Below are 21,240 nucleotides of genomic sequence, written 5' to 3'. Positions count from 1 at the left end.
CAATCTCTTAATCCCCTAGTCTGTAGTGATACCAGGGGTTGCTCAATCCACGTGCAGGACCTTGCACTTGGCCTTGTTGAACCTCATGAAGTTTGCACAGGCCCACTTCTTTAGTTTGTCCAGGTCCTTCTGGATGGTATCCCATCCCTCAGGTGTGTTGACCACACTACTAAGCTTAGTGTCATCTGCAAACTTGCTGAGGGTGCACTCGATCCCACTGTCTATGTCATTGATGAAGATATTAAAAAGTACTGGTCCCAATACCGACCCCTGAGGGACACCACTTGTCACTGACCTCCATCTGGACATCGAGCTGTTGACTACTACCCTCTGGATGCCACTATCCAACCTATTCCTCATCCATCGAACAGTCCACCCATCAAATCCATATCTCTCCAATTTATAGAGAAGGATGTTGTGGGGGACCATGTCAAAGGCCTTACAGAAGTCCAGGCAGATGACATCCGTAGCTCTTCTCTTGTCCACTGATGTGGCCACATCGTAATTGAATGCCACTAGGTTGGTCAGGCAGGACTTGTCCTTGGTGAAGCCATGCTGGCTGTCTCAAACCACCTCCCTGTCCTCCCTGTGCTTCAGCAGAACTTCTAGGAGGATCTGTTACATGATCTTCCCAGGCACAGAGGTGAGGCTGATAGATCAGTAGTTCCCAAAGTCCTCCTTTCTACCCTTTTTAAAAATAGATGCAATGTTTCCCTTTTTCCAGTCACCTGGAACTTGACCTGACTGCCATGACTTGTCAAATGTCATGGAGAGTGGCTTGACAACTGCATCAGCTGATTCCCTCAGGACTCTGCGATGCATCTCATCAGGTCCCATAGACTTAGATATGTTCAGGTTCCTCAGGTGGTCATGAACCAGATCTTCTCCTATAATGGGAGGGACTTTGCTCCCCCAGTTCCCATCTTTGCTCCCCCAGTTATGTCAAAGAAACTGCAAGCGTGATCCCCCCTGTAGATGGAGTAAGAAGGCTTCATCAATAGGCTCCCCTTGATTGGGCAGCCTATAGCAAACACCAACCACAAAGTTCCCTTTGTCACCTCGACCTCTAATTCTCACCCTTAAGCTTTCAACCTGCTGGTGGCTATTCTTCAGAGACAGCTCTTCACACTCAATCCATTTCTTGATGTAGAGGGCAACACCTTTGCCCCTCTTTCCTCACCTGTCCCTTCTGAATAGCCTGTAGCCGTCAATAGCCACACTCTTACTCATGGGATTCATCCCACCAGGTTTCTGTCATGGCAGCCAGGTCATAGCTTTCTATCAGCACAGTGGCTTCCAGCTCCTGTTTGTTGCCCATGGCACGCATTGGTGTAGAGGCATTTCAGCTGGGCTGTTGACCATGTCACCTTCTTAGAGGAACAGCCCTTAATTCCTGAGGTATTTCATTGTTGTTTCCCTGCTGGCTCCTATTGCCTCAGAAGCCCCTGGCTCATCTTTGTAAGACTTCAGGTGTGCTGCAGTGTACCCAGCATATCCCAGAGCAACAGGCTGAGGGGTTTTGCTATTACCCTGTCCCTCTAGCCTTGGCATGCCATCCCACAGCTTGTCACAGGCAAGCCTGATATTATCGCCCTCCCCCTTCAAGCCTAGTTAAAAGCTCTGTCAATAAGCCCCACTACCTCATGTGCAGTAAGAAGCAATTTATATTGTTAGCTTAGGGCCAGTTTAAGACTCATCCTTTTGAAGCTTCATTCACAAACCTTGATTCCTCCCCAGGAATATGGACCGTTTTTGAAAACATGAAGTGCTATTTTCAAGAAAAAACCAAAAATTGCTTAAAATACTTGTCTCCCTTAAATTTCTGGTCTTCAACAAAAATACCCCAGAAGTCAGTCAACTGTGGTATCATAGAACACCTTGCAGATGAATTTATCCAGTCTATCACGCTTCAGAAGAGCTTTAAGAATATAGAAAAGAAACTGAAGATCTACACAGAGACCTTCAAAATCTATCTCGGGGACGCCACAGAAGGCAAACTCTATTCTCCAACTTATCTTACTGAGCAAGTGGTAAGTACACACCAAGACAAAGTAGCAAGCACCTCCAAGGTAGACAGATCTCTGCGGCTTCAATGCCACAATCTAAAGTTTAAAATTAGATTCCAATTTGTCTTATTTCTCAAGGATATGAGTGAAAGGTAGGATGCAGTTTAGGGCTGCAGACACCTAGAATAAAATTGGCATATGGAAAAATAAATGGATGCATACATGCTGAATGTCTGAGCTCCTGTTGTAGGTTCTGAGAAGTAGTCATTGAAGGACTGGAGAGAGTCAACCATTCAGTAGGCACTGATGTTAGTCAGAGGAACGGCTTACCAGTCGTTATCGACTGCAATGATGGATCCTCCCTGGGCTGAAGTTGCTTCCTTAAGATATTTACTATCCTGAGTTGACTACTACTTTCAGTGTGAACAGGTCCACCTGAGCAAGTTCCCCCTCCCCATCTCCTTTACCAGCAGAAATCCATCTGCAAGGCACGAAGGGGAGGATGTTTGTTTCATCCTACGGTGGACGGGTGGAATTTTGCCGTGGACACATCTGTCTCTTGCCACAGATTGAGCAGGAATCCTGGGGGAAAGGTTGAAGTCAATATTCTCATTGTGCATGGAAGTGAATCCTTATCCTGCAAATACAATAAAAAGGCAAAATCTCCGTGGCTTAAGGAGAGCACTGATGTCCACTCCTATCCCAGTACAGCTTCTGACTGAGGTAGTACTAGGTCTGGCTGGGACTGTAGAGTTAAGAAAGTAGAGTTAACTTTCTTTGTAGCATATGGTGCTGTGCCTTGCATTTGTGACTAAAACAGTGTTGATAACAAATGAATGTTTTGGCTATTGCTGAACAGTGCTTGCACAGCACCAAGGCTTTCTCTCTCCCTCCGCTCCCCAGAGTGAGTGTGCTGGTGGTGGACAAGAGGTTGGGAGGGGACATAGCCAAGATAGCTGACTCAAATTGACCAAAGGGATATTCCATAACATACAATGTTGTCCTCAGCAAGAATAGCTCAGAGAAATGAGGGGGAAGGAGGGATGTTCACAGCTATGGCATTTGTCTTCCCAAGCAACTGCTATGGATGCTGAGGCCCTGCTACCCAGGAAGGGGCTGGATATCTGCCTGCCAATGAGAAGTAGTGCATGAATTCTTCTTTTTGCTTTGTTTATGTGCACAGCTTTTGCTTTCTCTATTTAACTGTCATTATCTCAGTTAATGAGTCTTCTCACCTTCCTTCTGTTTTCATCCTGGCCCACAGGAGAAGAGATTAAGTGAGAAGCCTGGTGAGTATTTGGCTGTTGGCCAGGCTTGACCCACCAGTACTGTTTAATGGAAGCCCTGTTTAAGCTGAGGTGCCACGTCCAATTAGCATGGCCTGGGGCTTGCCACAGAGGGAGTCAGCAGGGTATATCCGGAAGACAACTGGGTACTGTGATGGTTTAGCCCAAATCACCACACAGTTTCTCGCTCACTCTCCCCCTCCCCAGGGGGATGGAGGAGAGAATTGGGAAGGAAGGAGAACTCATGGGTTGAGATGAAGACAATTTACTAAAATAAAAGGGAAAACTACAATAATAACAGAATATAAGGATATTAAAAATATACAAAGTGAACAATATGTGTTTTCTCACCACCCAATGTCCCAATGACCGATACAGCCTGTCCCGAGCAGCGATCACGGTAACAAAACCGAGCAGCAAGCAAAGGAGCAAAAGGGAGCCAGCAAGGTAGGGGGAACGATGCCAGCAAAAACAAGCAGGAAGGATGCATGCCAGGAAGGCAGATACCCACCCTCGCCTGCCCCCACTTATATACTGAGCATGACGTTTATGGCATGGAATACTCTCTTTGGCCAGTTTGGGTCAACTATTCTGTCTTTCTCCCAGCTTCCTGCATCTGCACATTAGCGAGACTTGGAAAGCAGGACGGTGTCCTTGGTCTCATTCACAACAACTGGTATCATCAGGGTGTTTATGAACATTCTTCACACACAAAAATCCAAAACATACCAGCTACTGAGAGGAAAAATTAACTCCATCCCTACCAAAACCAGGACAGTACCTAGGTTGCAAACAGCTAGGTGGTGATGTTACCTTACATTATGGATATATCCTAAGAGGTCACACATAGTGGAAAGCCTGATACACACCTGGGCTACACAAGATGCAGGGCAATGCCTTGCAGGTCATCTATAGGGAAATCCCAATGAGAGGACTTGAGTGATAGGTGTTGCATCTCTGTTTAGGTTGAAATTGTTTATTTGTCCTTTGGGTTTCTCAGTCATGGAGTTATACTCCTATACCAAGTTAGGGCTCTGAGAGAATCTCCACTATCCCTTTTGATTCCCTTTGATTCCCTAGCTCAGCTGGGATACTGAAGATCTGTGTACCTATACTTCACCAGTGATAGGGCTTGCGCATCCTAGAATGGGGGGCTAGTAGGCTTCTGGTGCCAGTGTGGATTCAGCACGTAAGAACTGCTTGGTAAACTTATGACAGCCAGGAAAATATTCTCCCTGCGGTAGGGCTAGGGCAGTGAGACACAATGGAAGATAAGAAATTTGTTAGCTGTTACAAAGACAGGAACCTGTCTTTAAGTAAGTGGTCTAATTGCAAGGCTTTTGCCTCCAAATAATGATTCTTAGCAACTTCCATCTTCCATCCTCCTTCCTGAACCCTTCCCAGCTCCTCAAGTAAAGTTGTCTTGTCTAACTTGGTGAAACTCCTTTCTTTATTCTCATTGTCCAGTTGCACAGTAACATGATAAAGTTCATGGACAAGGTCATCGAATGCCTGGAGACACAGGAGCATAAAGTTGATGGGTTGGTTTTTGCCTTAGACACCTCATTTTGTTACAACATCCCACTAAGCAAAAACATAATCATCAAGGCTGAAAAGCTCTTCCGGGACATTGGCCCATTTCAAGGCAAATTCAAGCTGAGTCCTCATCTGAGAGGAAAGAGGTAATTAAAAGTTCATACAGCTTTCTTGAGTTACAGATCTTTCTGTAGTCATTCAGTTCATTGCGCCATTTTCTCTATGGAGCAATTACAGGAACATAGGAGTGGAATGTGGCCGCTCAACACTCTTTCCCCTTCATGCCAATGCTTCCTAGGTGGATTTCTGCCACTGACTGCCATAACCTGTGCAACCTTTCCCCTTTGCCAGGTCTCCAGTGGAAGGAGAGCCACAGGTCCTATTTTTGGCAGGGATTTGTTTGAGATTTAGACCCTTACATTTATGTACCTCCATAGGTGTCTGGGCTTCTGTTACAATTTTTGGAGATCCAAGTCTCAGATGGACATCAGTGTCATTTTAGATGCCATATACTATCTCACCAAGCCTCCTGCTGACAATTTGTAAGGATTATGTCTCCTGGAAGTTGTGATTCATGTCTGAAAGCCCTGCAGCTCTGCCCGGGTTGTTCCAGACATCTCAAGTAGAATGAGACACTTTTGTGTCAGTTGAATTGAGCCCTACAAAAAGGGATATATTAAACCACAAAATCAGATTACTGTATTCTGTCAAGCTGATTTGATATAATCTGTAGCATTTTCGTTATTTTTCTTTTGATTTTCCTTTGCCACATGAAACTTATGGAAGGAGACTGTTTTGGAAAAGCTGGGGTGGGATTCATTTATTGTACATGGATGTCTGCTGCTAAGGTCTCTAGGTCCAAGCTCTCTCACACACCTTCATACACCTACATGTTGGCAAGATGAATGCCATTGGGTTGAGGGGAAAGCACACATCTCCCACTGCCATCCTAGGAGGTGGTTTTGGGAGCTCTGACCATTGATGGAGATTTTGGGGGGTTCTCTTTCTTTTCAGCAATTCTGTTTCATTTGTGAAGAACATGTGCTTAAGTAACAAAGGTAACACCTTGTGGATTTGGCTGATTCCATTGCTGTATGCAAACACAGAGAAGATGGAGGACACCTTTTTTCCACAAATCATTCCCTTACAACACTTGATGCAGCTGAGAAATGATGAAGAGAAGCAGAGGTACGTTTGAAAGGGAGAGATCATCAAGGCTGAGTCAGAGAAATAAGCTGTCGTACTGTTAGAATAATTTTTCATTGCTTTTGCTTGTGCACTTTCAGCCACCAGAAACTTTGTGTTTCTTCTCTGGGATGCAAGCCATTGCCTTTCTCATAAATCCTACTCCTGCCCTGGGCTCTAACTAGGAGAAGAGGAGGGTATTTGATGGGGAATTGGAAGAAGGGGAAGACTGAGCTGAGAACTGTGCAGTTTCATTCAGACAGCCTGAATGAAGTAGTAGCTTTAGGGAGAGAACTACTCCTAGATCCTCATTTGTGCATTGTATCACAAGGAGAAATGTGGATTCATGCTAAAATACCCTGTCTGTAGGCAAACTGTACAGGGAGCAAAGGCACATTATGTGCACTTACACAGGATGTTGACTCCTGGACCAAAAGTCTCAAACACATAATTTCTTATTTAAAAGCCTCAAAAAGAAGTCTTACTGTGTAAATTCACTTGCTATAAAATCCCAGATATCCCATTCAATGTCCATCTACCTCTTCTTTAAGTCCAGTGCCACATTTGCCAGCCACAGGAGCAGATAAGATGGCACAAAGTGCATCCTGATGCTCCAAAGTGCATCTGCTGTTGATGGTCCATTTTCATAGGACAGTCCTGACGATGATAGAGATTCACAAGTCATTCATTGAAAGCTGCACTCCACTGGCAAAGACAGTCTTGGAGATGTTGGCACTGAAGAATTTCACCAAGGACTCTGTGCTCCAAATCAAGCTTCCACCTCAGCTCTTCCTGGATGCTGTGTACAATCGCATCGTTAATGTCGTCTGTAGACCATCCCAAGTGCATGTAAGGCAACTAGGCAATACACACAGTAAAAGATCAACTTCTTGTTGGTATTTCTTTCCTAGGTTATGGAAAGTTGTGCAACTTTGTACAGGTGAACCAGGAACTCTTCCTGGCTGCTGAAGAAATTTTCAGCAAATCCAAAGAGGTTGATTCATAAGAACCTGGAGTGAGAGCTCAATACTCATATTTTGAGAGAAGTAGCAAAAGAGAAAGTGTAAGGGGATGTTGTTGTTTTTTGGTTATTAGAAAATAACTAGCGAATGCTGTATTGAGTATCAGAATCTTTAAGCAATTTTTATATCCTGTCCCCAAAAGCAGTACCTAAAATGAACACTGTGAAGGTCAAGCAATTGGAACTTTGTTTAAAGCTGGAAAGGATGAAAGAAGGAAGTTAAAATTCTAAGTTGTATTTTTGAGGGCGTGATTATTTTTAAATCAAAATTGGACTTGTTTGTGGGAACCTACTTTCTATCATTCTCAGACAGAGAATGTTAACTAGACTGTTGTAATATCCCCTGAGACCATGGAGAGGAATTCCACTTAAAATCTACTTCTTGGCCCTTATTGTAGGGTTTACCCACAACACATTCTGATTTGTACTTGAAAAAATCTGAGCTAAGCCCTCCCACACCATCCTTGGAACTCCAAAGATCTTGGGGACAACTGAATTCTGTGGGATTTGAAGTGATTGTTTTAACAGGAGCTAGATCTGCCTTTCCATCCAGAAGTGCTGGGAAGCTTTTTTCATCAAACATTGGCAGAAAAAAAGTTCTCTGCAGGTTTCATGCTTGTCAGTTTTCATAGGAGACTGCCTCAGCTCTAGGAATGGATGTATTTTCACAGTTGTTTTCAGTGTATATTTTTACCTTCTGTTCAGGAAGAGGATTTGAATGGAGTTTTGAGCAACATTGCTGAAAGGATGTCATTCTGGTTCAAGGACTTGTAAGTGCTAACCTTTTGATGGGAGAAATACTAGGACAGCTCTCTGGAGGAGGTGGGAATGAATGGCTAGACTTGTGGTTGAGCAGAACAAGGGAGGTTGCAGTAATTTTCTTTGTTAGTTTTATGTCATAATCCTTTAAACCCCTCTGAGGCTGCGGAGTATCACATGAAAAGAAGGTCCACAGAGGAATCTGTCCTGTCAGACAGTCTATATCTATCTCATGTTGTGGAATTGAGATCCAGAATCAGACACATAAGTGGCTCTGATTGACTGAGTTTGCATAGCATTGTCCAGCAAATGAACGACACTTAAGCTCAAGATTGTGTTGACTGTTTTTTAAATGCTATTGTTACAATTAGCACAAGAGGTGTACAGTGCTTTTCTGTATCCACAGGTGCCTGCCAGGGGGTACAGAGCAGCTGACAGAACCCACAAATAAGGAGGATGCCTTGCCATGTCTGATTTCAACATATGGATTGCTTTTGTTTTCCTTAAAGCATTGTCATGCAGTGCCATTTAGCTTGATGAAGTCACTGCTAAAGATACTTGAGATATTTGCTGCAAAATCACATGTGTTGCAAGCAAATCAGGTAAAAACAACACCCATAGCTTTCAGGAAGACATATACCAATGTCTTATTAGCTGAGAAGGGCCAGGAGTTCAGTTTGCTTCATTTAAATGTGGCCAACTATAAGAGTGACAGCAAAGCATATGGCTACCTTTCTCAGTTATTTATTCTAACCTTGTCAGATCTTATGGGATGGTTGGGGACAGTTTGCATAGACAGAGAGATGCAAACAAAGCTGGTAGCATCTCAGAGTGTGCCAGCCATTTCTGTTCTTGGAGGCCCTTGATAGTTGTGGGAAGGACTTTTTTTTCCATACAGCAGTGAAGCATCAAAAACCAGAGGGAAAATCTAGCTCTCCTTGACAATTCTCTCCTTTTATTTATTTCCCAAGGAATTTCAGCAGATTGTCTCCGAAAGGTTTGATGAGTTTGCAGGTAACATCAAGGAGTGGCTGGAAAAATGCTTGCCTGGGCCACCCATGGAAAATAGACAGTTCCTGGAAAACATCAATGTGAGTAGCAAGAACCACCCACCCTGGAAGGTCTGTCTGTACCTTGAGGCCCAGTTGAACAGCTTTGTTTTTCTGCCACAGGTGTGGCATGAGCTGTTCTCGTTTGAAATCCTCTGTGTGGAATGGACCCAGAAATGGAAAAGCCTGATATGCAGCATGGTTGAAAGGTGGCTGGAGAAAGTAAGTTATGGTTGGTTAACTCCAAGTGGAGGGGTGATGCTCAGACTTTTCCTGCCCCCAGGATGCTCTGTTTTGTCCCAGTCAGTGTTTGGATGATGGGAGCTGAAGCAGCCAGTTGCTTGCTGGTGTACAGGGGCATAACACCTCTTCCACTTTGAGAACCCAATTATATTTGCCAAGACCCCAGAAAGCAACTGCAGCTTAAGTATTTCCCTCCTGCAGGTAGATGACAAAAGACTTCTGGACTTCTACTTGGAATTGATTAAGAAGGACAAGTGTTGGAATACAAATCTGGAGAACTGCTTTACAGATTATGTCATTCAAAGGATTAAATACTTTGAGAAAAGTGAGGTACAGAGTTTCTGTCTAAATGTCACCATCCCTTTTACACACCTGAGAGTTTCTACCTCCTGCCACACTGAGCTGACCCATTTTGCTAGCTGTGCTTATTTGGCTTGTGGTGGATTAATGGAGTAGAAGAGGAATTTTCTGGAAAGGTACAGGTTCTGCAAAGCCTGCCTACAACTAAAAGGATAAATTTCTTGTCTTTACAGGAGTCCATGTTAGGAAAAATTGTTTCCAAAGTCCTCAAGACAAACAGGTCAACTGCCGGGAAAGTGCTTTCTGCTGTTGTTGAGAAAATATTCTCAAACAAGAGGAGCAGATTGGAGAAAGTAGACAGATTTGTTCACAGCACAGACCCAGTTCTTGCAGAGGTGCTCAGCTCTTCTGTGATCTATGATGTCCTCTCCGCTATCAGTGAGTTTGCCACAGAGTGGCTTTTTAAAAATTCTTGGTTTGGATGTGAGCTTTAATGGGCTCTGAAAGCCAAGCAACATCTGATGTACATATCACTAAAATCCCACACCAAACAAAAGTTCAGCCATGGACCTGTGTGCAGTTTGCAATCAAGTTTTTTCTTTTGCTAGAAAGGAATATGAGATTTCATCAGCTCTGTTCAAAGATCTGCCAAGTTTGTTGCTAACACAAAATGGAAGAGACAAAATATTCGTGTATCCTAGAAAAAATATGTTTCATCTCAGAAACTAAGAAGCATCTTAATTTCTTTTTCCAGTTGAAATTATGTTTCATTGTACATTCATGGGAGGTGTTTCATTTGTTAAATGAAGGATATTTTTAAAAATTGCTCTCTGAAAATTAAAAAAAAACCCCACAGAAATACTAATTGTGAAGCACCCCAGAGGTTTGTCTCCTGCATGAGGGAGGGTTATAACCAAAGCTAGGCGAAGGTCCTCTAAAGATATATTTTGTTTTTCATGTACCTGAAACAATTGAAAAACACTGCTTTACATTGACTGGGAACAAAGCAACATTTTTCCCATGTGTTGGTGTTGGCCACTTAATTGGAAAACAACCAAATCTGTGCAGTCCAAAAAGGTGGCTATAACAAATCACCTTGCTATGCATGGCTTGGAGGCAGGGTGCTGTGAAGCGGCTAAGTCTTCCTGAGGATTTATGTTAAAAAGAAATCCAGTGGGGAAACTGCTTCTTTTGAAAGCACTGCTCTATCACCAGATTTCATGTATCTTACAGAAGAATCAGAGCACAAGCTTCAAAACCAGATCAATGAAGACACAAAGAATCTGCTTTCCTGGTTTTCCAATTTCTTCTACTTTTTGAGGGATCGAGTTTTCTCAGGAGATATCCTCTGCAACATACTGTCCATCATCTTGCAACACCAAGTGCTATTTCAGAATATACTTTGCATCTGCGGTAAGCTCATAGTTTCCAAATTTATTTCCCAAAACAGTAGTTCCATGTGGTGTGTTTTCCTATACAATGGGGCAAATAAAAAAAAATCTATTGGAAAGCTGTCAAAAATACAAGGAAAAGCAAAAATTCTCTGCAAGACAACAGACACAAAGGCAAAAAATGTGAAAGTTGAATACAGGCAATATTTTAAAGCTCTGTTAACACTACGAAGGACAGAAAACAATACTCTTCTTCTGTACAATGGATAGCAATTAAAATGTTGCAGTGGTCTAGTGATTTATTTATAGAATTGTATTTGCGTTATTAGAATCATAGAATGGTTTGGGTAGGAAGGGACCTTTCAAGGTCATCTAGTCCAACCCTCCTGCAAGGACCAGGGACATCTCCAACCAGATCAGGTTGCTCAGAGCCTCATCCAGCCTGGCCTTGAATGTTTCGCAGGATGGGGCATCTACCACCTCTCTGGGCAACCTATTATAGTGTTCCACCACTCTCATCATAAAATATTTATTCCTTATATCTAGTCTAAATCTACCCTCTTTTAGTTTAAAACCATTACCCCTTGTCCTATCACAACAGGCCCTGGTAAAAAGTCTATCCCTATGTTTCTTATAAGCCCCTTTAAATATTAAAAGGCCACTATAAGGTCTCTCTGTAGCCTCCTCTTCTCCAAGCTGAACAACCCTAACTCTCTCAGCCTGTCTTCACAGGAAAGATGCTCCATCCCTGTGATAATTTTTGTGGCCCTCCTCTGGGCCTGCTCCAAGAGGCTCATGTCTTTCTTGTACTGAGTACTCCAGAGCTGGACACAGTACTCCAGGCAGCGTCTCACCAGAGCAGAGTAGAGGAGCAGAATCACCTCCTTCGACCTGCTGGCCACGCTTCTTTTGATGCAGCCTTCTGGGCTGTGAGTGCACATTGCCATCTCATGTCCAGTTTTTCACCCACCAGTACCCTCAAGTCCTTCTCAGCAGGGCTGCTCTCCACCCCTTCATCTCTCGGTCTGTATTGATAACAGAAGTTGCCCCGACTGAGGACCAGGACCTTGCACTTGGTCTTGTTGAACCTCATGAGATTCACATGGGCCCACTTCTTGAGCTTGACCAAGTCCCTCTGAATGGTGTCCTGTCCCTCAGGCATGTTAACTGCATCACTGAGCTTAGTTTAGTTTAGTAGTTTTAGTTTTTGTTTTCCTGTTGCTATTTATGCTGGTTACAGAAAAACCTTCGAGGTCACAGGCCAATTTCAAAACCTGCCTGTATTTTACAAAAACCTATAAGAACTTTCTTTCAAATTCTTCTGCAATAATAAATATCATCCATGTGTTTCACTGTGTTTTAGACTTTGGCAGTGATCACATCAGAACAGCTCTGGGTTGATACGGATACTTTTTACTCGCGTGACGTAGCCTTTGTGCAAATTCAAGCATGCATTTTTTAATGGCAGTGGTTATGTTTTCAGTAGCTCTTCTCTTTCTTCAAGTCATTCTATCAAAAATCCTTTATATCTGAGGTCTGAGCATGGGGGTTTTTTTTTGTTTCTTTCCTCAGATTCCTCTGTCTCCAGCTGTATAGCGACAGTGCTGAAAGTCAGAAGAGAGGAATATAAGCAATTGGAAGAGGAGAAGAAGCACAGACGCTCATTTCTGCATCTATGCAGCAGCATAGAAAATGTGATAAGAGGTACCATCCCATTCTATTTGAAAGGATGGGATTGACTATGTGGTTCTTGAATGGAGAGCTGGTTTCTAAAATAAGGAACTGGTAGCAAATCCTCCAGGAAATGGTGCTGCATGACTATCTGATGGCAAGCAGTAGCTGAGCAGAGAGAGTGAGCAGGGAGCTCTTTAAGGAAAAAGTAAATAGGGAAAGTCTGGTAGGGGTTTATATAGGAGTTCAGAATAGCGGGAAAATCTGTCTCATGATGGAAGGTTAAACAGTGACAGGTATTTCATTTTTCTAAGAGAAAGATAAGGTTGTATTACCTACTTTGACAAATGTTTGTAGGGGAAAGTGCATGTCAGGCAGGATAAACAATTCCAGACAAGATCTGGGACCTGAAGAGAGAAGGACAGAGCTAGCAAAAGGGACTAGAAATGTGTATTGGTTGGGAAGACTCACCCAATGAGCTCTTCCTGCTGAACAGTGGAACATACATGTCCCAGCATTGAAGTTCTTGGATTGGGTGCAAGAATCAATAGAAGTGATTCTCCAGCTGAGGTGGGACAAATGGTGAGGTTAGTCTCCTCAATCTCTACTTCAGGGCCAAGTTATTTTCTAACAGTACAGACACTACCACAGTTTCAAGGCCATGGTTTGAAGACTCCCTTCCTCATCATAGAGCAATAGATTTTGTCGCCCAAGGACTTCGTCATGCACACAAACACACACGCACACACATCCCTCTTCACTCTTGCAGTCAGATTCAGAATATTTCCATGCTTAAAGGGTAAGTGTCTTTCTAGCTGGGGAAATGCACTAATTTTTTTTTTTTACTTCTACCTTGTTTAGTGGATAGAAGTGATGTGGAGAAAAGCATCAGAAACAGAGGACGTTTTAAGGATCAGATGTCTGTAAGCAAATTTTCTGTGAATGGTGAGAAGAAAATTCCTGAATTGCACATTCTTGCTAAACACAGTGACATGATGAAAAAAATCCACATCTTAGAGGAAAGCAACTATTTTCAGAGACTGTGGAAGCAAAAAGCAGAGCAAATCAAAGCCACAATCCCTGAAGAGAAAATTCTCTCGATAGAAGATGTGCAAGAAAACATTTATAAGCCAGCCATTGCTTATTTTCAGAGTACCTATCTGGCCCTCAGAGACTTTTCCATCACCCTTGGGTCTGTGCGGAGCCATTTTGAGAAGGAGTTAGCAGATGAGAGTCAACTCATAAAGGAGTTTAAAATTATGGAGATGAGTGAAGGGGAAGGGGATAGAAAAGCTGCCTGGGTAGATGCTGCAGTGGAGAAGATTAAAAACTACCTGACCCTGTCTGCAGTAGTGGACACTGCCAAGCTGATTGATGAGCTGCGGAAGACACTTGAGCTTGATGGAAATTTTCAGATTCTCAGCGACCTGACAAAATATGTATGTAGGACACACATGGATATCTGGCTTATACTGAGTGTTCTTGTGGCTTCTCTGTTGGCAGGTCTGAATGGGGAACTTCTGCTTTTGTGTATCTTTTAACTAAATCATACTGGACAGTGGATGGAATTTTTCTTCTGGACTATAAATCTCTGCTGTTTAAGCAGTCTCTCTTTTAGCCTGACACCTTTATAGTGGAGTAAGTGGAGTCAGGAACATGATTCAGCTCACCCTTAATCAGACTTCAGATTGCGCACAAATGAGCTCCCAGTGCTATTAGAGATGCCCAAGGACGTCTGAGGCAACTGTATGAGGCTGATGGATGCAGACATCTGTGTGTGTGAGCAACCAAAGTCTGCATCAAGTGATTAGGAACAGACAGGGAAGTATTATCTTCCTCAGCCTCCATGGAAAGTTTCTGGCAGAACCAAGAGTTAAAAACTCCAGGAGTTAAATAACAGATCCCACCGTAATATTTTCTGCCAACTCCAGCAATTCTTCATTAGCTTTCCACATGGGTTTTTTTGCAGATCTCCAAGTCTAGTTGCTCCAAACCTGTAAAAGCTAAAATGTTATATTGCCATAACCTTTCTATTATGGTAGCAATGATGGGGCACTGCATGGGTAGCTCCCAAGGAGCAGCTGGGTGTTCTGTAACTTTTTGTACTTTGGATAGCTTTCCACATTTTGAGCAGGTTTCCTTGAAATTTTAAAATTGGAGAAGAGCTTTCTGTGGAAAGGTCCTTTTAGTAATCAGGACTTCAACTCAGATGTCAGACAAGTTTTGTATCGTGACTCTGTTCCTCTGCCACAGGGACTTGCACTGAAATAACCCAGGACTGGGTTTATGAAATAGATTGGATGAGAGGAATAGAAGTGTCTGGGGAGCTAGCCCTCTGGAAAAGACCCTGAGTGGCTGATGAAACTTTAATGTGCAGGGTGGACAGAGAGCTTACCTTCCCTCTTCTCTTACAAAGGGACACACATCAGTAAGTCTTGGGGTTGTTGTTGTTTTTTTTTTTTCAGGACGAGCAGGAATTCAGGAATAAATGCCTTGATTATATGACTCCGGACTTAATGAAGGTGAAAAACATTTTGAGCAACCTTCCACAAGAGGTGCTGGACTTTTTGAGGGAACTTCTTGAATGCACAAGGAAAGGCTTTGTCTCCTGGATCAAAACCATAATAAAAGGTGAGTTGTACTGGGATGTAAGAGTCATAAGATAAGAGAGGCTATAGAAAGGGATCAGTTAGTCCCTACTTATCACAACAGAGAGAAGCATTGTATGAATCAATTCTGTCAACTCCTCAACTATTGGATTTTTTGGTTTTTTTGTCCCTCAGACAAAATGGAAATCCCTGTATTTGTGGAGCTGGCGTGCATTTCTGCAGGTGAAAATGACCTAGATATTGACAAAGTACGGTACTTTCGTGATGCCATGGCTGCTTCAGCACCCATTATATTTGACCTGACACCGACATCTGGATTTGAACAGTTCTCTGCAGCCCTATTATTCATCAGAGAAGCCATTGCAAAAGACAGTAATCTGCCTGAGAAGTTGGTGAGTCTACAAATCCCATTTTCCAAAACTAATTAGACTTGCACTAGAAGACTGAATTGTCAAAGTTTGGTGCTATGCTTTTGGGGAGTAAAGACATCCAAGTGTGCATAGCAGATGGTGTAAGATCTACGAGAAATCCATGCTGTTTGGGACTGAAGTCCAGTTGGGACATGTTAAAAGACCTCACTTGCTTATGTGAAGGCAAATGGAAGAGACCCATTAGGTGTCACATGCAGAATAAAGTGAATTGAATGCTCTTTGTTTTAGGAAAGTCTAGTCTAGCACTGTCTTGTGTAATCCTCTCCACAGAAACTATAACATGCTACTCAGGGTACCATTTAACTGACACCCTTCCTCCAAAGGATTCCTCCAAGGATTCTCATTCATGAGTTGTCAGGACTCATCGACAGGGCTTTAAACTAAGTTCGAAGGGGGAAGGGGATATAACCAGGCTCACTAGAGATGAGCCTAGGGGTGACATGCCAATGATGGGAATGAAATCCGTAGCCCAACTCAAGTGCATCTACACCAATGCACACAGCATGAGCAACAAACAGGAGGTGCTGGAAGCCATTGTGCAGCAGGATAGCTATGACTTAGTTGCCATCACAGAAATGTGATGGGATGACTCTTATGACTGGAGTGCTGCAATGGATGCCTATAAGCTTTTCAGAAGGGATAGGTAAGGAAGGAGAGGCAGTGGAGTGACTGTATGTTAGGGAGTGTTTTGATTGTATAGAGCTCAATGTGATGATAAGGTCAAATGCTTATGGGTAAGGATGAGGGGGAAGGCCAACAAGGCAGATATCCTGCTGGTAGTCTGTTATAGACCACCCAACCAGGATGAAGAGGTAAATGAAGCATACTACAAGTGGCTGACAGAAGTCTCATGATCGCTAGCCCTTGTTCTCATGGAGGAATTCAACTTACCGGACATCTGCTGAAATACAACACAGCAGAGAGATCTCGGAGGTTCCTGGAGTGTCTGGAAGATAACTTCCTGACACAGCTGGTGAGTGAGCCTACCAGGGGAGGTGCCTTGCTTGACTGCTGTTACAAACAGAGAAGGACTGGTGGGAGATATGGTGGTTGGAGGCTGTCTTGGGCTTAATGACCATGAAATGTTACAGTTCTTGATTCTTGGTGAAGTAAGGAGACGGGTCAGCAAAACCACTACCATGAACTCCTGGAGGGCAGACTGGTGGTTCAGGACAGTGGTTGAGAGAGTCCCTTGGGAGAGAGTCCTGAAGGGAAAAGGGGTCCAGGAAGGCTGGACATTCTTCAAGAAGGAAGTCTTTAAGTCGCAGGAGCAGGCTGGCCCCATGTGCTGTAAGACGAACTGGTGGAGAAGACAACCGACCTGGCTGAACAGGGAGCTTTTGCTGGAATTCAGGAAAAAAAAAAAAAAAGAGACTTTATCACTTTTGGAAGAAAGGGCAGGCAACTCAAGAAAAGTACAGGGATCTTGTTAGGTGATGCAGAGAGAAAATTAGAAAGGCCTGCTAGAACTCAGTCTGGCCACTGTTGTAAGAGATAACCAAGAATATTTTTACAAATACATTAACAATAAAAAGAGAGATAAGGAGAATCTCCATCCTTTATGCAATGCAGGGAGGAACATTGCCACCAAGGATGAGGAAAAGACTGAGGTGCTTAATGCCTTCTTTGCCTCAGTCTTTAATAGTCAAACAAGTTCTCCCCAGGATGTTCAGCCTCCTGAGCTGGAAGACAGGGACTGAGAGCAGGAAAAAAAAAAACATGATCCAGGAGTAAGCAGTTAACAACCTGCTACACCACCTGGACGCTCACAAGTCTATGAGGCTGGATGGGATCCACCCGAGAGTACTGAGGGAGCTGGAGGAGGTGCTTGCTGAACCACTCTCCATCATTTATCAGAAGTCCGGGTTAACAGAGGAGGTCCCAGACAACTAGAGGTTTGCCAATGTGATGCTCATCTACAAGAAGAGCTGGAAGAAGGATCAAGGGAACTACAGGCCTGTCAGCCTGACCTCAGTACCGGGGAAGATTATGGAGCAGTTCATCTTGAGTGTGTTCACTGGGTATGTGCAGAACAACCAGGTGATCAGGCCCAGCCAACATGGGTTCATGAAAGGCAGGTCCTGCTTGACCAACCTGATCTCCTATGACCAGGTGACTCGCCTAGTGGATGAGGGAAAGGCTGTAGATGTTATCTACCTGGACTTTAGCAAAGCCTTTGACACTGTCTCCCACAGCATTCTCTTAGAGAAGCTGTCAGCTCATGGCTTAGACAGATGTACTGTTCACTGGATGGATGGCCAAGCCCAGAGAGTTGTGGTGAATGGAGTTAAATCCGGTTGGAGGCCGGTCACAAGCAGTGTTTCCCAGGGCTCAGTTTTGGGGCCAGTCTTGTTTAATGCCTTTATCAGTGATCTAGATGAGGGGATTGAATACTCCCTCAGTGAGTTTGCAGATGATACCAAACTGGGTGGGAGCGTTGATCTGCTCGAGGGTAGGAAGGCCCTACAGAGGAATCTGGACAGGCTGGATCCATGGGCCAAGGCCAATTGTAGGAGGTTTAACAAGGCCAAGTTCCAGGTCCTGCACTTCAGTCAAAACAACCACATGCAACGCTACAGGTTTGGGGAAGAGTGGCTGGAAAACTGCCTGGCGGAAAGGGACCTAGGGGTACTGGCTGACAGCCGGCTGAACATGAGCCAGCAGTGTGCCCAGGTGGCCAAGAAGGCCAACAGCATCCTGGCTTGTATCAGGAATAGTGTGGCTAGCAGGACTAGGGAAGTGATTGTGCCCCTGCACTCGGCACTGGTGAGGCCACACCTCGAATACTGTGTGCAGTTTTGGGCCCCTCAGTACAAGAAGGACATTGAGTTGCTGGAGCACATCCAGAGAAGGGCAACAAAGCTGTTGAGGGATCTGGAGAACAAGTATTAAGAGGAGCAGCTGAGAGAACTGGGGTTGTTTAGTCTGGAGAAGAGGAGGCTGAGAGGAGACCTCATTGCTCTCTACAACTGCCTAAAATGAGATTGTAGTGAGATGAGTGTTGATCTCTTCTCCCAAGTAACTAGTGATAGGACAAGAGGAAATGGCCTCAGGTTGCAGCAGGAGAGTTTTAGGTTGGATATTAGGAAAAAATTATTTACTGAAAGAGTAGTCAAACATTGGCACAGGCTGCCCAGGGAAGTGGTGAAGTCACTATCCCTGGAGGTGTTCAAAGAAGGTGCAAATGTGGCACTTCAGGACATGGTTTAGTAGGCATGATGGTGTTGGGTTGATGGCTGAACTTGATGATATTGGAGGTCTTTTCCAATCTTAATGATTCTATTCTATTCTATTCTATTCAAATTGCCAAAGACTGGCAGAGACAGCAGCTTCACAGAATACTTCTTCACTGACTTTGGCTTTCAGAAAGCTTATAAGACAGATGCAGATTTGGGTGCAACAGCTGTGCTTTGTCTTCAGGCGCAGCAGGCACAAGAAACTGTATCCTTAACCAAAACAATCCTTACAGAGCTGGTTATTAGCTTTCATTCTGTTGTGTTGGGTTTTTTCTTTAACAGAAAAATTCTTGTGATAACAGAGCGTGGTTACAGATGGTTCATGACTCTTATGGGTCCATAGAGCATTCCTCTATCTGTCAAGCCAGAGACATCAACAGCAGAGGTATTTTTATCATCTCAGCACCTCAAAAATTCAAGGTAATGGTTCTCCATACATTGAAGACTGCTTTCCAGAGGGTTATTTCTGCCCAAATAAATTAACATTCTTAAAATTAATTTCCAAGGAGTATGCCAGATAGCCAATAGATCTCCAGTCAGATTTGAAAGAAGTGGTGAACTTGGCAGTGCTAGGTTAACAGCTGGACTTGATGATCTTAAAGGTCTTTTCCAATTTAAACGATTCTATGATTCTAAGCACAACCTCATGTCACATTTTAGATCAAGCCTTGTTTATTTTCAAGGCAAAACAGTGTGTTTTCTGTCCCCAGGTAGGAGAGGAAGCAATATTTTCATATAGAAAAGAACTCACTCGATCACTGAGAAAGTTAAAAAAGGAAAGGGAAAGATTGAAAATGCGAACTGCCGCTCCATTGTTGAAGGAGAGTGGTGCTTGTGGCATACCCTGAAAGAGTGAGTCCTGCACAATAGAAGAGGGAAGGAATGATCCATCTCTTAAGGCGTGGGAAAACTTGATGTTTGGCTGTGATACGCAGGGACGTACTACTACTATTCTTGAAGGCCCGTTGCACAGGGATAGGGAATTGCACAGAGAGAGGCAGAGCGGGACTGATTCTCTTACCCGCTTTCCAGGCTGCCCTTGAGGACTGTGTTTCAGTGCTACTGCTGAAGGACACAACAGAGGAAGGATCTCAGATGGACCAGAAGGATAAAGAATACAGTCTGGCTCAGCTCACAGAGCTCCAGAACAAGCTTATGTTGATCACCACAGAGGCTGAGCAAGGCAGAGAGGAGGTAAACCACTTCCTGGAGGTAAGCCACAGTGCAACACTAATATGTTCTTGGAAAACTGTGTCCATAAGGCTTGGATTTTTTTGCTAGAATTCTTTCATGGATACTTATCCTTGACCTACAGCTCTGACTCTTCAGGAACAGAGGTAGCAGACTCCCAGATCTCACGTGTAAGGCAAATTAATAAATACAGCCATTCCCTTGCAAGGTGATGGTGCTGTGTGTAGAAGTATGACTCCCTGAAGTCTTGGTCTCACCTGCATGTTAGTGATGTGGATATCTTCAGCCAAGCAAGCCATCTAAGCTCCTGCTGCGGTGAATGAAGAGAAACAGGAAACTCCAGGGGTGTGATGGAGGTCACCCCAATGTGGGCACCCACTGCAAGCCAGATGCTTCACATACTTTCGTAGTTCAGCCCTGCTTGGGACCAAGCTACAGACTCTCACTCACTCTCTCCACCCTCTGAGGGAATAGGGGAGAGAGAATAAAACAAAATGCTCGAGGTTTGAGATAAGAACAGGGAGAGATCCTTAAAATTACCATTACGGGCAAAACAGACTTGACTTGGGAAAAACTGTTTCAATTTGTTATTAATAAAACCAAAGCATGATAATGAGAGAGAAGAAAAACAACTTCCCCCCACCTCTCCACTCTTCCCAGGCTTAACTTCATTCTGGATTATCTCCACCTCCTCCCTGCAAGCAGCACAGCGGGAATAGGGAATGAGGGTTGTGGTCAGTTCATCACAGGGTGTTCTCTGCCACTCCTTCCTCCTCGGGGGAAGAACTCCTCACATTCCTCCCCTGCTCCACCATGGGGTCCTTTTCCACAGGGTCCAGTCCCTCCAGAACGACTGCCCCAGCATTGGCCCTCCATGGGCCACAGCCTCCTTCAGGCATCCACTTGCCTCCATGTGGGGTCCTCCACAGGCTGCAGGGGGAAAGCCTACTCCTCCATGGGCTGCAGGGGGACAGCCTGCTCTACCATGGTCATCACCACAGGCTGCAGGGGAATCTTGTACTCCTCTCCTCTTTATTCACTGACCTTCGTGTTCAGCCATTCCTGTCACAATAAATTCTTCACAATCAGGCTCAGCCAGGCACTTCTTATATTCTCTTCACATCTCCTCTCTTCACTTCTCTCAGCCAGGCCAGGCTAAGTTGGGTCCAGAGTCCAGACAGCCACCTGAGGGCCAGAAGGCTCACAAGGCAAAGCCCACAAGGCTCACGCCTTCCCTTCTCTGCTCCCACTTCTGCTTCTTCACTCCTCTTTTTTTTTTGTTTCTTATTTTCTCCTTCTTAAATACATTCTCACAGAGACATTATC

The 21,240-nt window shown here is 44.1% G+C and overlaps 1 protein-coding gene across 1 annotated transcript in view; it reads left to right on the top strand.

Moving 5' to 3' along the window:
• LOC147602382 (E3 ubiquitin-protein ligase rnf213-alpha-like) overlaps nucleotides 1-21,240 on the top strand; it is a 68,596-nt gene that overhangs the window by 7,232 nt on the left and 40,124 nt on the right. The window contains exons 8-24 of the mRNA XM_086739553.1: nucleotides 1,738-2,030; nucleotides 4,760-4,974; nucleotides 5,843-6,016; nucleotides 6,664-6,862; nucleotides 7,740-7,804; nucleotides 8,200-8,395; nucleotides 8,765-8,884; nucleotides 8,966-9,064; nucleotides 9,287-9,415; nucleotides 9,619-9,823; nucleotides 10,619-10,798; nucleotides 12,349-12,480; nucleotides 13,309-13,886; nucleotides 14,913-15,078; nucleotides 15,231-15,448; nucleotides 19,006-19,143; nucleotides 19,756-19,935. Of these exons, the coding sequence (XP_086595679.1) occupies nucleotides 1,738-2,030; nucleotides 4,760-4,974; nucleotides 5,843-6,016; nucleotides 6,664-6,862; nucleotides 7,740-7,804; nucleotides 8,200-8,395; nucleotides 8,765-8,884; nucleotides 8,966-9,064; nucleotides 9,287-9,415; nucleotides 9,619-9,823; nucleotides 10,619-10,798; nucleotides 12,349-12,480; nucleotides 13,309-13,886; nucleotides 14,913-15,078; nucleotides 15,231-15,448; nucleotides 19,006-19,143; nucleotides 19,756-19,935 (3,287 nt within the window). The remainder of the gene's footprint in view (nucleotides 1-1,737; nucleotides 2,031-4,759; nucleotides 4,975-5,842; nucleotides 6,017-6,663; nucleotides 6,863-7,739; nucleotides 7,805-8,199; nucleotides 8,396-8,764; nucleotides 8,885-8,965; nucleotides 9,065-9,286; nucleotides 9,416-9,618; nucleotides 9,824-10,618; nucleotides 10,799-12,348; nucleotides 12,481-13,308; nucleotides 13,887-14,912; nucleotides 15,079-15,230; nucleotides 15,449-19,005; nucleotides 19,144-19,755; nucleotides 19,936-21,240) is intronic.

Source organism: Chlamydotis macqueenii, chromosome 1 (genome assembly GCF_036417535.1).
Source record: "Chlamydotis macqueenii isolate bChlMac1 chromosome 1, bChlMac1.mat, whole genome shotgun sequence".
In the NCBI taxonomy this organism is placed as follows: domain Eukaryota; kingdom Metazoa; phylum Chordata; class Aves; order Otidiformes; family Otididae; genus Chlamydotis; species Chlamydotis macqueenii.
This window is presented reverse-complemented; position numbering and strand designations above follow the sequence as displayed.